The sequence below is a fragment of the Syngnathus scovelli genome, chromosome 20, assembly GCF_024217435.2.
Source record: "Syngnathus scovelli strain Florida chromosome 20, RoL_Ssco_1.2, whole genome shotgun sequence".
Classification (NCBI taxonomy): domain Eukaryota; kingdom Metazoa; phylum Chordata; class Actinopteri; order Syngnathiformes; family Syngnathidae; genus Syngnathus; species Syngnathus scovelli.
This window is the reverse complement of record NC_090866.1, coordinates 8,899,532-8,914,639: the sequence shown is the minus strand read 5'-3', so window position 1 is coordinate 8,914,639 and position 15,108 is coordinate 8,899,532. Positions and strand designations below refer to the sequence as shown.

At 41.7% G+C, this 15,108-nt stretch overlaps 1 protein-coding gene across 2 annotated transcripts in view; it reads right to left on the bottom strand.

Moving 5' to 3' along the window:
- ryr3 (ryanodine receptor 3) overlaps positions 1–15,108 on the bottom strand; it is a 43,056-nt gene that overhangs the window by 3,668 nt on the left and 24,280 nt on the right. The window contains exons 49-95 of one of the 2 annotated variants that reach the window (XM_049756006.1): positions 14,845–15,065; positions 14,390–14,480; positions 14,065–14,205; positions 13,656–13,819; positions 13,437–13,515; positions 12,958–13,047; positions 12,752–12,895; positions 12,620–12,682; positions 12,453–12,528; positions 12,062–12,185; positions 11,872–11,987; positions 11,749–11,816; positions 11,565–11,686; positions 11,419–11,468; positions 11,017–11,077; positions 10,705–10,943; positions 10,519–10,600; positions 10,191–10,321; positions 9,998–10,116; positions 9,290–9,488; positions 9,130–9,224; positions 8,923–9,068; positions 8,754–8,841; positions 8,573–8,665; positions 8,239–8,406; positions 8,034–8,093; positions 7,423–7,557; positions 7,195–7,307; positions 6,367–6,463; positions 5,366–5,478; positions 5,238–5,289; positions 5,107–5,163; positions 4,924–5,023; positions 4,768–4,847; positions 4,497–4,573; positions 4,342–4,415; positions 3,983–3,997; positions 3,372–3,452; positions 3,208–3,296; positions 3,010–3,138; positions 2,841–2,945; positions 2,690–2,771; positions 1,344–2,623; positions 1,209–1,261; positions 989–1,151; positions 387–473; positions 82–267 (exon numbers count right to left, since the gene is read on the bottom strand). In XM_049756006.1, the coding sequence (XP_049611963.1) occupies positions 82–267; positions 387–473; positions 989–1,151; positions 1,209–1,261; positions 1,344–2,623; positions 2,690–2,771; positions 2,841–2,945; positions 3,010–3,138; positions 3,208–3,296; positions 3,372–3,452; positions 3,983–3,997; positions 4,342–4,415; positions 4,497–4,573; positions 4,768–4,847; positions 4,924–5,023; positions 5,107–5,163; positions 5,238–5,289; positions 5,366–5,478; positions 6,367–6,463; positions 7,195–7,307; positions 7,423–7,557; positions 8,034–8,093; positions 8,239–8,406; positions 8,573–8,665; positions 8,754–8,841; positions 8,923–9,068; positions 9,130–9,224; positions 9,290–9,488; positions 9,998–10,116; positions 10,191–10,321; positions 10,519–10,600; positions 10,705–10,943; positions 11,017–11,077; positions 11,419–11,468; positions 11,565–11,686; positions 11,749–11,816; positions 11,872–11,987; positions 12,062–12,185; positions 12,453–12,528; positions 12,620–12,682; positions 12,752–12,895; positions 12,958–13,047; positions 13,437–13,515; positions 13,656–13,819; positions 14,065–14,205; positions 14,390–14,480; positions 14,845–15,065 (6,198 nt within the window). The remainder of the gene's footprint in view (positions 1–81; positions 268–386; positions 474–988; positions 1,152–1,208; positions 1,262–1,343; positions 2,624–2,689; positions 2,772–2,840; positions 2,946–3,009; positions 3,139–3,207; positions 3,297–3,371; positions 3,453–3,982; positions 3,998–4,341; positions 4,416–4,496; positions 4,574–4,767; positions 4,848–4,923; positions 5,024–5,106; positions 5,164–5,237; positions 5,290–5,365; positions 5,479–6,366; positions 6,464–7,194; positions 7,308–7,422; positions 7,558–8,033; positions 8,094–8,238; positions 8,407–8,572; positions 8,666–8,753; positions 8,842–8,922; positions 9,069–9,129; positions 9,225–9,289; positions 9,489–9,997; positions 10,117–10,190; positions 10,322–10,518; positions 10,601–10,704; positions 10,944–11,016; positions 11,078–11,418; positions 11,469–11,564; positions 11,687–11,748; positions 11,817–11,871; positions 11,988–12,061; positions 12,186–12,452; positions 12,529–12,619; positions 12,683–12,751; positions 12,896–12,957; positions 13,048–13,436; positions 13,516–13,655; positions 13,820–14,064; positions 14,206–14,389; positions 14,481–14,844; positions 15,066–15,108) is intronic. The other variant, XM_049756008.1, reaches the window with a different exon arrangement.

Sequence of the window (15,108 nt, the reverse complement as noted above, 5' to 3'; positions counted from 1 at the left end):
AGTTTAAACAATCGGTGTCACAAAAAAACCCTGATTGAAGAAACAACGAGGATGGAAATGATGGTTTGTGATGTTCCTCACCTTCAGACAGTAGTATCCCACCAAACACACGAGGGAGATGACTGTGTGGAATATGGCCAGGAAACGCAGGGTTGGCAACATGTAGCCCGTGCTCTCTTGGAGAACAAACTCATCCATGTCAAAGAGCGTGTCCTCGTCATCCTTCTCCCAATGATTCTCATCATCTCCTTCTTCCTCTGCCGTGACCTAAGTTAAAAAAAAATGCAGTCAAATTTTCATACACTGGAGTATTTTTTTATTTTCCCCCTTCCAATGGAGAAAAATGAGATAATCCACACGGGAACTTTTTTTTTGTTGCTTTTTACCTTGTAGAAGAGCAAAATGAAATTGATGGCGAAACAGACAAACAGAGCCAGGAAACGAAGATTGTAGAAGTTGCGAGCCAGGTAATTCTGTCAAGAATACAATACATGAGATTAATCGACAACAAATCGATTAGCAAATTAATCGTCTCCTATTTTAACAGTTTAGAGGGATTTTTTTTATTTTAACAAGATTATCCAAATTTTCTGATTCCAGGATTGTAGAAGTTGTGAGCCAGGTAATTCTGTCAAGAATACATGAGATCCATTGAGATGAGTGGTGTCACGATTAATCGACAACAAATCGATTAGCAAATTAATCGTCTGCTATTTTAACAATTGTTTAGAGGGATTTTTTTATTTTAACAAGATTATCCAAATTTTCTGATTCCAGGATTGTAGAAGTTGTGAGCCAGGTAATTTTGTCAATACAATACATGAGATCCATTGAGATTAGTGGCGTCACGATTAATCGACAACAAATCGATTAGCAAATTAATCGTCTCCTATTTTAACAGTTTAGAGGGATTTTTTTTAAAACAAGATTATCCAAATTTCCTCAAAAGTCTGGTACAGATTAAATAATGTGTCATCTGGGGTCTTACCAGCATTTTGGTCAGATAGACATCCAGCGTGGAAAAGACTTTGGACATGAAGGCAGGAGAAGCTTCTTTGGGTCGGCTTGATTTCACTTTGGGTTTCTCCTCAGTTGGTGGTTCCTTGGCTTCCTCTTTCTTAGCTTGATCTTCCTTCTCTTGGTTCTCTGTGCTGTGTGTGTATCATTGTTAGAATCTGACAGTTTTGTACTTTTCCCGAAATACTCACTCTGCTTTCTCAGGTTCACTCTCAGGAGATTCATCAGCCTTGGCAGCAGTTTTCTACATGACCGAGAAAATGATTACTCAGCAGAGATTTGATGATTTCAATGAAAAGTGATGAGTTCAGTTAGGAATCACAAACCTTGGGGTCTGTGGTGGAGGTCTCACTATTGAGTTCAGAGACATCCCCCAGTCCGTGCTCCACAAGTTTTCCACCTTCCCTCTTGGGCACGTTCAGCATGTCCAGCATCGTGTCAACCTCAGCTATGTCTGCCGGTGGAACCATAGTTGCGTCAGAGGTTCCTGAAGACTCGATGGCCTCTAATTTCTCTCCTTCAACGGTATCTCCATGGATGCCAAATTGAGTGGGATCGGGCATATTTCCAAGGATATCTGTCACTTTGATGTTCTTGGCACCTTCCACCAAACCGCCGCCGAACATGGAAGACCAGATGACGTGGAAGAAACCAAATATGAGACTAGCGATTCCTTTGAAGAAGCCAGTGAAGAGCATCCAGAAGAAAGAGAAGCAGCATGTGATTATTTCCCTTATGCTCAGCTTCTTGAGTTTCCTGAGCTTCTTGCGGATATTTTTCACGGAAACCATTTGCCGTGCGTGATGTAACTTCTTCTTGATTGATCGACACGCAGAAGTGAAAGCGGAGGCAGATTCTGAGGAGCCATCTTCTCCAGCCAATTCATCCAGGATGGTGAATCCCTCCTCCTCATCCTCCTCCTCCTGTTGCTCCACAGCATCAGGTTCCGAGATCTGCGAGGCTAGTTGCATCTCAAAAATGGTGTCCTCGCAAAAATTAACAAACATCTCCATCTTCTCACTTTCGCCTCCCTCATTGACCACGTCAAAAATGAACTGGCGCTTGGACTCTTTCACTTGAGGCTTCTCCCATTGTTCTCGGCTGGATTCGCTTATCTCAAAGTACACCCGCTCGATACGTTTTGCACTGCCGTTGATTTCGATACGCCCCAGGTAGGGCTCAAAGTAGCTCAGCACACTCTCGGCCAGATCCAAGAAGGCGGCGAGTCGGCTATCGTGCGGCATGTGCTCGGAAAGGTTCGTCAGCAACACGGCCACATTGAAACCGATGTCTTTCGCCGGTTCGTGGAATCGCTCCACAAATTCCTTGTAGTTGAACATGTCGTTCTCGTCGGCCTCGGCGCAAGAAAGCAGGTAGCCGATCTCCGATTGGCTGTACTGCTTTTGGCTCTCCATGGATTTCTGAAACTCCTTCTTTGAGATAACTCCCTTGCACTCAGGGTCGTACTCCTTGAAATTATCCGACGTTGTTAAATCCTTCAGCTTGAGGAACATATCAAAGAATTTCAGGATCATCTCAACGTTGTTCGAAGACTCCACCAGGGTGTCCACCATCTGCTTCCCGATGGTTCCATTCACAATGTTCCCTGGAAAGATAACGCATGTTTTCATAAAGTTGCACCATCATCAATTCACTCCATCATCTGTTTTACCTTCTAGAAGAGACAGCAGCATGACAACCATGTCTTTCTGCAAATCCATAAGTTCCTTTAGCAGTTCTATCTGACTGGCATCCTACAGGGACATACAAGATGTCCTCAAACAAAATAATTACAATCAAGCAAGAAGATTTTTGACGAGTACCTGAGACAGTTTCATCTGCATGTTGGCAAAAACATGCAAGAAGCCTACCACTGCATCCCACAATCTGCTATGAGCAAGACTCTGCTGGTTCCCAATACAAGGGCCCTGAAAGAATGTTCATAATTAGAATAAAAGTTGATTTATAGCTTATTAACTCGGTATTTGTTACCTGGATATATTCAGTCAAGGAGTTGAAGATCTGCTTAGCCACCGATAACGCTTTGGAGAAGTTAATTTTGCCAGTTTCATCAATGATGTCTTTGCCAGAGTAGTACCAGTAGAAGTCACTGATTGATTCCTAAAATGGAAGGCAATATTATAAAATCTCTTTTTAATTTTTATATATATATTTGTGCTATAAACTCACCTGAAGGCGGAGCAAGTAGTCAACAGTGCTGATAATAATATTGACCGTGGTTGTGTTTCCAGTTTGAGTTCTCAGGAAGTTCTGGAACTCTAATGGAAAACCGTATTTATTGTTTTTAATTGAGTTAATAATAATATTTTTTTTTAAAAACGTCATAAACTTACCCCCATTGTGCCCCTCACAAAGAAGTTGCAAAAACCGGAACAGATCTTTTGTAAACTCGTCATTCAGTAACACCTTGGAACCTTTTGAAAAACAATATTTTGAATTTACACATTATTTTGTATCTTAATGTAACAATTTCCCGAGAAGCAATGCGTACAAAAGCAAGCAGCGGAGGTTATATGTTGAAAAATAATATTTCAAGCTTAGTGGCCTTTAGATTGTAGGTCGATGAAGGATTCATCGTTTCAGATAAGAGCTGAGAACACACAAAAGGTACAAACATTCACTTCAAATTCAGATCAGATAATCCAGCCAACAAAGCCATAAGTATTAAAAAATCAAGATGAGTTCTGGAAAGCCGATATAGCCATCTTGGGGAACTTCCCAAAATGGAAGTTCATGGGTTTAACCCATCCTTACAATAAAGGACGATTAAGTCGAATTAAATGTTAATAAAAAGGAATGAATGGGAACAGAAATAACACAAAGTATTAGCAATAGCATCAATTATTTAGCATGCATTAAGGTTAGTATAGGAAGTCGTAGAGCGTTATGGAAACATTCATTATGAAGCAGAAGCATATGAAGATGATCTTAATTCGTTATTTACCCCGCTCAGTGTGGACTGCCATCGATGTTTTTATTTTTTCAATGAGAGGAAAGAGACAAACAATATATGAAGACATATGATGACAGCGAATTACAATACAAAGAATTATGGAGAATACATTAGAGCCATGCAGTTAAAAACTAATTCCGGAAAAACCCGCCTATGAAATGTGTACGAAAATTTCATCGTAACAGACGCGAGGGAGTAACAGTGAATTGTTAAATTCGACGACTGAATAATGAGACTCACATAGATGAGAAAAAAGCAATGTTTTTTTTTTTTTGCTGTTAAAATCACCTTGTTTGTGTTTTAAGACCTTTTTTTATAATTAATTTTTTTCATTATCCATCAGGACTTACCTGAACCTTCCTCTGTCACCATGCCGAGTCCTTCTGCCTTATTCTGTCTCTCAAATGCATTCAAGTCCAGGACACTAGCAGAAAGAAATCCACAAGTTCTACACTCGAGAGTACTTTTTTTTTTTTTCGTCGTATGAATAATGAAACATCTATACCTGCACGACTGCATCAGTCCTGAGAGGCTTTTAAAAAAGCTTGCGTCTCTTTTTTCTTTCAAGTAATCCAGCATTTTCTGTGTAGGGGGGGGCAAAATGAGGAGTTACAGCATGCTACCGTAAATTTCGGACTATAAGCCGCCATTTTTTCCGCAAATTTTGAACCCTGAATCAGTTTTAGCTGGTGCGGCTTATAGTCCAGTGCGGCTTATAGTCCAGTGCGGCTTATAGTCCGAAAATTACAATATTCATGCCATGTATGCACACTCACTTGCTGAACTTGCACATTGCCTCCGTTTAAGATGGAAATGCCGAGTTTGAGGGTACAAGTCACCATCGAGCCCAGGTGTCCTGATAAAATGAGTCCGATAAGAAACCGCCGACACAAAAAAAGTGCATTTTCAAACAAACTGCCAGCATTTTTCACCTTTGCTAGCGCTAATCATCTGCAACACCATCTCGGCTGCCCCGCGAGCGTGAAGCCGAGCCTGCTGGTAGAGAATCTTCTGTTTTTCCATCTCCTTTTCCTGATGGTTATTAGACACACAGACAGTTGATAAAATGACCTTTTTTGGATCATCTCACAGAAATTACGAGTTGAGGCCTGCACCTCAAACGTCTTCTCTTTCTCTTCTTCATCCTCTTCTTCCTCATCCTCTGCACAGCTCTGCAAACATGTACATTCTGTTCATCTAGGTTTTTTTTTCTGATGACTTCATAGGTGAATAGAATGAGGCCGACCTTTGCCATCATGTCAGCGTATGCAATATACAAAGGATCTTCTTCTAAGTGACTGAAAAAAGGAAATGTTAAGGTAAGAAAAAAAAACAGACTTTCCGCTAATTTTTTTGTTTATTCCACTACTGCACCTTCTTTCCGTTAGAGCGTTGTGGCTAAAATGGAGGATGAGTTGGTGTAGAGGATCTGGCTGGACTTCAGCCACCTCTTCTTCATCCTCCTCCACAATTTTCATGGGAGTTTTCTGCATAGCCCCCAAAAAAATGCAAACAGTGAGATCTAGCATAATTTGAACTGCAACAACCATCCATTTTGATCTCATGACCACCTTAATTAATTAGCATGTTCAATGTGACTCATGCAGATGCAATTGGTCATGGCCGGATTAATCGTGGGAAGGACAAAATGAATAAAAAGGGGGGGTTTACAAACACGTGCATGTTATAGCCAACAGCCATCCGATGATCAAATGGATTTGATGACATCCCAAATCGCTAACTGTTTAAATGACGAGGTCACTAAAGTTTCGGAAAAAAGTCAAATCACTTGACTGTGTGATTGATTTGTAAATATTTGGATCAAAACTAAACGTATCCTGCATCTCACGGGCCCGGCCCTAAAATGAAAGGAATCTTTCGATAATCATGTCAACAAATGAAAACGACTCTTGACGAGAAATTTCTGAAGACTCGATGACGTTTGCGTTGACGTATGATCTCGCGAGCATGCCACTGACGTCCACAGAGCCTACGTGATCACGCGACAGACTTACAGAAAACAGCCAAAAAGGACAACTGATGGGTTGGATCCAGATCTGACAGCCAACAACATGGAGCGACGGTGTCTAGCGAGCGGCCCTCCTTACCACTGCGGTCAAAATGGTATAGCCTGGCTTTCTAGAGCCGTGAGCGCCAGAGCTGACCCTGCGTCTCCTGAGTCGATCATGCAGTCTTTGACCTCGGGCCGATCTCTGTTTGAAGGCTTTGCCACACCTAGAACGGGGCGCCCTCGACGCTTTGGGCGAGGTTCGCTCCCAAGACTCGAGGGGCTCAGAGCTAAAGAGGCGATCGGCGGGCAGGACTGGCAGAGGGGTGCCAACGCGGGACACGGGCGAGGTCCACCCAGTACTTACTGCCAAATCCTGAACTAGCTTTTCCTCAAAGGAGTACTCCTCTGCCTCTATCCATATTCTTTGATAGGCCGGGATGTAGAGGTTGATAGCACGATGCCTGGGAAAGGGGGAGGCAGTGGGGAGGAATGAAGGGGAGGGAGGGAGGGAGGTAAAGTGGCATTAAGGAGGGTTCAGGTGAGGTTTGGACGGTGATAGAAAGGAAAGATGAAAGGTGGGAAGGGGAGCTTCCGTAATCTCAGGCAGGGTGGTGTGGGATACACTGGCTTTTCTGACTGGTCATAAATTGAAATAGAATCTGTTAGATTGAAAAATAAAATTCAGAAATATAAGCACTGAATCAACTGAGAAAAAGAAAATACAAGAAAAACGACTTCCTACCTCCTGCCATTTTTTTACTTTCAAGGGACAATTCCGCAATTTTTGACTCATTCTAGATGACCAATCAGAATCAACAGTGCTGCAAGAACCGGCCGTTTCGACAGCCCGGTGGATGAAAAGGAGGAAGGGGGGTTGAACGGATGAAACATTCGCCCCATACTTTCACTTTACCGTCAGCAGCGAGAACAAGCGGTCAAAGCTGTAGGCTTTGAATGCCCTTTCCAGCCAAACCTCCCGATAGCCATTCAGGAAGTAATTATTATTTTTGTATCTGAAGGGAGGGATGAGGTAGTATTATGCAAGAAGACAACACAGAGGAGATCATGTCATTAGGGAGGTGGTGAGGTTTATCATGGCCACACTGTTTGTTATTTAAAGTTAGCCTGAGAAGAAACAAATGTTTTTTTTATTATTCTTATTATTATTATTATTAAGCAGGGAGACTCTTACCTAGGTAGATTATAAAGAGGGGCCATTCGAAAGCAGGCCACCACAGCCCGTTTACGTTGTTTGGACAGCAACTTCTGCCACACACACTTTTTATTTCTTAAAGGCTGCTCCACCTGTACAGCAAAAATAGCTAAATAAATTCTGCTCACGTAAAAAAAAATGATATAATGTAGTGCAATTATTATTTTGTATTCAACAGCATACATATTGTGTTATTGTTTTTTTTACCTGTTCCAGATGGAAAACTGCGGCCGAGATGCTCTGAACCCGATCCACCGTGTGTTCCGGGTTAACTGGCTCGTCACTCTTCATGGTGATGTCTTTGTAGAGGTTCAGCTGCCACTGGACTGCCGGGTCGTCAGACTGTAGGTAACACGTGATCATGACGGTAGAACATTTGATATAGCGTTTATTTTACATGGATTACTGAAGGAGCTCATGAGTCTGATTACTGTATTTTCCGGACTATAAGGCGCACTGGACTATAAGGCGCACCTTCAGTGAATGGCCCATTTTAAAACTTTGTCCTTATATAAGGCGCACTGGACTATAAGGCGCACTATTAATGCATCATGTCAGATTTTGAATCCAAATCAAATCATTCTCCATTTTATCTTTTTTATTTCAACTTCAGATGCAACAAATTACTTTAAAATCACAAAATAATGATCCATAGTCTTTTTGATTCATGGTTCGTAGTCTTCAGCGGACCACTCATGATTGATTTCATGACACAATGCTTCAGGCCAGTTTAAATTTAGGAATTTTGGTCCATATATAAGGCCTTATAGTCCGGAAAATATGGTAAACTAAATTGAAAGTGATGACATCCGATTTACCTTGTCCTGCAGATGAAGGTTCTGGCGCAAGTAGTCCTTCACTTCATCATCAGTATCTTTCTAAGACCAAAAGAGAACATATGTCTTCATGGAAAACTAAAATCTTTTTAGAATGAGATAAAAGTCCAACAATGAGAATGATTGATCAATAAAAATGGCTACTAAAACAAGAGCTCATAAGAAAATATTAAAGGGGTAGGCCCACCAAACTGTAACGGGTCTTAGCCAAGGAGATGAGCTCCTGGTCCCCTGGCGTGCACATGTTGAGGCCGATGGGCAGCATCTTCTTCAGCGCGGCCACAATCAAAGAGGTGTGGATGGAGTAGTACTCGCCACGACGACGCTTGTGCTTCCTCTCCTGGTCGCCACCAGACTATAAAATACAACTTATTTCCCCCCTATTTCAACGATGCAATAAATTTATGTGCAATAGTTAATGGTCCATTTTGTTTATATCAGAATAATAGAACAGTATCTTAGGCATCCATTGGAGCTGGAAATATAGTTGTCATAATAATAATTAATGTTGCATATTTTACCTTGGACAGTTTGGCCTTGCCTTCTCCAGTGAGCAAGCCCAAATTATTGATCTCATTCTGCACGACAAAATTTTGCTCCTCACGCTTAAAATTCTAAGGTCAGCAAAAAAGAGAAAATGATTATTTCGCAGAGTTTGTCAGGATATATATAAAATTATAGTTTAGTGAATAACATGCTTACATGTGACTTGCACCAGAGGATGAAGATATCTGCCACCATTCGAAAGAGCTCAGTGGAGTCGGTATCAGGCTCCTTAAGCCATCTCGATCTGGTGCGGACCAAAAGATGATCATTGCGTTTAAGCTAAGTTAAATCAGTGCGAGATACTAAATATATGATATTATTATACCTGTTGATGTCCACATATCGAATAAGCATGGGGTAGAAGGCATAAAGGTCTCGGCAGAGCACAGCAAACTCGTCCAAGATGAGAAGCTCTGCCTCCTGATTGTCACTTTTGCCGTCAGCCTTCAATAATTCCTCCTCAGACACAACCTATCAATGATCATAAAATGATAATCGAATCAGAGGAAATGACGAAACAAGTTGCTCCTACCTTCACCGTCTTCTTCTTCAGTTTCTCAAGTGTTGGTAAAAAGTGGGTTCTCAGCAGACCAGCTTCTGCTTTACTGATGATGGGCTGAGAGTAGACTACACATGGAAAAAAATTTGGTTTTAGTTTCTTTGTAGACATATTGCTTTGTCTAACGTCCTACCTGCGATCCTCTTCATCCAGGGGGCATCCTCAATGCCCAGGTTGTTGTTGAGGAGCTTGAGAATGTTCCCGAGAATGATGCTGAGGTGCTCTGATGTCACCATGGTGCAGCACTCGCCACTCGCAGGTGGGTTTTCAGGACCTTTTTCCCACCAGTAGGACAGGTAGTTGCACAGCATGGGCAGGATCACTTCAATCACCTGTAGGAGAAAATTTAGCAAAGCTGAACTACAAATTCGATTGCGTAGATTTTTTTTTAGATAGTCCCAAGACGAAATACCGTATTTTGCGGACTATAAGGCGCACCAGACTATAAGGCGCACCTTCAATGAATGGCCCATTCTAAATATTTGTCTTTATATAAGGCGCACCAGACTATAAGGCGCACCATTAATGCATCATGTCAGATTTTTAATCCAAATCATTCTCCATTTTATCTTTTTGATTTCAACTTCAGACGCAACAAATTACTTTATAATCACAAAATAATGATCCATAGTCTTTTTGATTCATGATTCATAGTCTTCAGCGGGCCACTTGTGATTGATTTCATGACACAATGCTTCGGACCAGTTTAAATTTAGGAATTTAGTCCATATATAAGGCGCACTGGACTATAAGGCTCACTGTCGGCTTTTCAGAACATTTTAGGTTTTTAGGTGCGCCTTATAGTCCGGAAAATACGGTATTTAAACAGCCAATTTTTAACCTGTGGCATCTCATTGTAGCGGGCACCAGTCTCCGAGACATCGTTGACATCCTTGAGCAGCTTGTCAAGACGAGGCATCTCCGGACACATTTCCTCCACCGTATCAGGCATACTTAAGACTAGAGAGGTAACACTATCGTTTAAAAAAAACATGTTGCAGTCATTTTGACAAGGTTTATAAGTAGACACTGACTGGCCCTCTCGCGTGGTGTCTTGGTGTTGAAGACGGACAGTGGATTGTGGCTGTTGAGATGAGGTTCCAGGAAAGCTACAGGCATGGCGCCCACTAGAGTGGCCAGGCTCTCACCAAGTGCTGGCAGATACCTGCAAGCCAACATGGATAGTGTGTACAGTCCATCTAAAATTAAAAACAATGACAGTCATTTGACAAATTTGAGTTAACTACCTTGAATTTCAACAGATACTACATCGAGGGAAAAAGCACTACTTTTGTCTAATTGAAGCTCCTCAATAATGTGTTGTGAGATTGGTGTACTTTGACAATATAGATGAAGTTGTACCTTTCCACAAAAATGTTCTTTCCTGTACCCAGGTAGTAGTAACAAGTAAGGATTCGGTAGCAGGACAGCTGAACGTCATCCACTGAAACACAAATCCAACGTATAGTTTCAATATACTCATTTTTATATAAAAAATAAAATAAAATGCAGACTGATTCAATGTTGGAGCTGGAAATAGAAACTCACACAGCAGGTCCACACCAAAATCGTGTGTTTTGATGTGATCAAATACGGCAGTGAGGATAGGCACAAGTGCAACAGTCACGTAGTGAATGCTCTGACTGACACTCTTCATCTGGGCACGCGACTGCATGAACTTCCCCAATTTGAGCATCTCCAGAAGCTTCTCCAGGTCTTCAGCTGCATTATCAAAGAAGGTCCGAAACCCTGCTTTGACCAGCTCTGTACCTGACTTCATCACTGTTCTGAGAAACCAATTGCGCTGAATTAATTTAGACTTATGTATTGTCTCGGGGAAAAAAAATGAAATATACTTGCCTGGTGTCAAGTGAGTGAGTTAGAATATGAAGGCAGCTCACCATCATTGAAGAGTCACTTCCTGTGATAGAAAATCTCTTTAGCAATGTAGTAGCATTCTTTTGATAATTCAATTACCGTATTTTCCGCACTATAAGGCGCACTGGATTATAAGGCGCACCTTCAATGAATGACCCATTTTAAAACTTTGTCCATATATAAGATATATACATTTGGCCCGCAAGCCGGACTTTGGACATGCCTGCTGTAGTGGCTCAATATTGGTCCATATATAAGGCGCACCTGATTATAAGGCGGCTTTTGAGAAAATTGGAGGTTTTTAGGTGCGCCTTATAGTGCGGAAAATACGGTAGTATGACTATAAAATGCAAGACAGAGATGATGAAAGTGGCACAGCCTTACCAAAGAGGGAAATCCTGTGTCTGACAAGAGCTGCCAGTTTACAGAAAAGGCTGGAAAAGACAGATTAAATAGCGGAGGAAAATATAGAAGGGAATCTTGTCATGCAATGAAAGTAGAGAACAAATCAAACATCTTCAACGTGGTACCTTGTGACCATCTCTTTTTCTTTGTTGGAAGCATAGCCGCAGCTGCTAAGGTTCTTGCTAGGCGTGGACAAAAAGTAGAGGCAGTGGTTCTTAAAAGTCTGATCCGTCAGCGGGAGCAACACCTGAACACAACGTGAGGCGTTTAGTGACATCAGAGGAAGGAACGGGGACTATCTTTCCAGACCTTAGCAAAGAACTTGATTTCTTGGTCATGAGGTGATTTGTCAGTCTTCCCACTGGTGGCCATTGCCTCTGAAAGGACAGCATTTTATATTCCTTCCTGGATTTAAATTTGTTATGAACTCACCAAGGTGTGCGATAAACTCCTGCGCAGAGTCGACACATTTGAGCAGCCTCTTGAGAAACTTGTAGGCAAAACGCTTCTCCATGGATGAAGAGTCCTGCTCCAAGTCTTTCAGACCTCTGTGATATGGGCCATTAAAATTGGTGACTGACTTAATTCCACAAACTGGATTGTCTTGGAAAATCAGTCAGACCTTGTTATGGAATAGCCGCTTATCTGCAGGAACTTGAAGAGCTCCTGGGCCTTCTCTCTATCTCTGTACTTCTCTTTAGCAGTCAGGGTATCATAGGGTACCAGCAGTGGGTGGCTCCCTCCTCCTGGTGGGACGCATCAATTCATAATCAACATGGACAAAAAAAATTATAACATCAAGATATTCTAAAAATAGAGTACCGTATTTTCCGCACTATAAGGCGCACCTAAAAACCTTCAATTTTCTCAAAAGCCGACAGTGCGCCTTATAATCCAGTGCACTTTATTTATGGCCAAAGTTTTAAAATGGGCCATTCATTGAAGGTGCGCCTTATAATCCGGTGCGCCTTATAGTGCGGAAAATACGGTAACCACAATATATCATAACATACCTTTGCTCATGAGTTCACTTTTCTTCTTCTTGGCCCAGATGTTGTGATAATTTTCTGCAATCACCTCAACCATGCCCTGGAGGTAACAAAATGTGGCAGATGACTTTTGTATAAATCAATAGTCGAAAGCTGTGGTGGTGATCTCGATATCAGAGACAAAAACTAACCTGAAGCTCTCTGGACAACGTGAAATCGTGCAGGTCTATTGGAGCAGGAGTGTATCCATTGACCTAAAAATTTAATTGAGCAAATATTTGAGAACGGCTATATCATGATATCATTTGCATGATAAGGATTACCTGCGTCTCTGAGATCTTTCGCTGTTTCTCAGTTTCCCGTTGTTGGAACAAGGCTTCTCCCTCCTTGGTCTTCTCAATGTTCCAATCCATGGCCAGCATGCTCTTCAACGACTCCCTCGCCGGCCATCGGTAAGTTTCCTTTTCCTACCAAAATGCTTGTGTTCATTTCCGAGTGCCACTTGGTAAAAACTATTTTTACCATTTACCTTTTCGCTTAGAGATTTGTAAGGCTTTAGCAGTGGATGCTTTTTGGCATGTTCATCCATGCTATCTCCATGTTTCCACCCTGCTGACACCTAGAGGAGCATGACGATGTTCAACACAAAACATACCGCATTTTCCGGACTATAAGGCGCACCTAAAAATTTTCTCAAAAGCCGACAGTGCGCCTTATAGTCCGGTGCGCCTTATATATGGACCAAATTCCTAAATTTAAACTGTTCCGAAGCATTGTGTCATGAAATCAATCATAAGTGGCCCGATGAAGACTATGAATCATCAATCAAAAAGACTATGGATCATTATTTTGTGATTATAAATTAATTTGTTGCGTCTAAAGTTGAAATAAAAAAGATAAAATGGAGAATGATTTAATTTGGATTAAAAATGGTGCGCCTTATAGTCCGGAAAATACGGTAATTCACTCAAGCGTGAACATGACGTCTCGACATCTGCCGGGACCAACCTTCTCTGAAGACCACTTGTCATGGGAATGCTCTGCATATTTGTTGGCAATGTATTCAAGTTTTTCAGGTAAGGAGATACTGCAAAGAGAGTATCAGGAATTAACGAGACATTTTATACAGCGCTCTGAAAATGTGTAAGTCGTAAACATTCCGAAAAGAAATCGTTCATTTTATTATCTGCAGTTTGGTTCAGTGTTAATCTCGAGGTCAGCACTTACTTGGCAGTATTGATGGGTTTGGGGTCAAAGTTTCCCTGTGCGTCAACGGACGCTTGGTTCTCCAACGTTGTTCCTAAACTGGCATCTACAAAGTCAGGTGGCAGGGCTCCAGCGATGGCACAAAGGCAGGAGTTGGCCATTTTGAAGAGTTCACCATCATATTTCTATGAAGAGAGGTCATCCAGGTGTTATACAGGTCTACTCAGCGACTGCATGGATGAGGTCAGTGAGGAAGAGCAATAAGTGGAAAGGGTCGGCCTGTCACGGATTGATAAAAGATTCATGTGTTTTAGCACCATTGCTCACTGCTGCCTCATTGAGCTTTCACTTGCTCGAAGTTCGAAAATTTGAGGTCAGCGGGTTCCCAAACAGAAGACAGGTGTTAGACAACGAGTGACGAAAATGACACCTTTTGAGAGAGTGAGTCAAAAATCCCCCAGAAGAGTTTCTTGGTGAGAAGGAGTTCCTCCTCCGAGGCTGTCCCAAAGGTGTTCATCCCAGGTGGCAGACAATAATACTTCCAGTTCTGTTCGTAGTGGTTGGTCAGCAGCTGGAGATTAAAACACAGAAGAAACCTACAGAGATCTTAAGTGGCTACTTATGGTGCTTTAAGGGTACTAGCCAAACAAAAGACTATAGGATTGTCACGCTTGCAGTTTTCTGGCAGCTGAGCAGCATCAGCACGATTTATTCTCAGTGCCAATATGGAATTGATTGTGTATTCAGAATCTTACCCTTAGAGGGATGCTGCAGTATTCCGTGAGCATGGGAACGTCAAACACCAAACGTCTGAGCAGCTGCTGCATCATGGAGGGACGCAGATGCCTGTCAAAATGTACATGAATGAATTAGGACTGTAACTGTTGAATTTTTTTTTTTTTTAGAATCGATTATTCTCTTGATTTTTTTTCCCTTCGATTAATCGGATATAATCATATTGGTGTTAAAGTTCATTCGAAAACATTTTCCCTGTTTTTATTACTTTTGAGAGCTTGGGATTTGGACAATCTTGTTAAAAAAATGACTAAACAATTTCTTGACTATTAAAATGCGAGTTGATTAATTTGATAATCAATCTGTTGTCGATTCATCGTTTAATCTGGACATTTCTAGAATGAATATCTGAAATGTAGGTCAAACAAAACATACTGTGGCAAATATAGATTAAAGGTATCTTCTGCAAACTTACTTGCAGATAGTTAGCAGGCACTCCTCAATAACATCTCTCTGTGCTTTGGTGAGCGAACGTCCTTTGGAGAGGCGATAGATGGTTTGAATGGTGGCGTCGATCAGATGGGCGTAGTGCTCCGTGTTGGCGAACAAGGCAGCGCAGCGGGTCAGCAGAGGCAGCAGAGCTGAGCCGATGTACCTGTTCATGGCTAACGCCGTCTCGGTGGTACTAAGCACTTCCTGTTTGAAAATATAAAATGATGTTGTCCAATAAATGTATGTA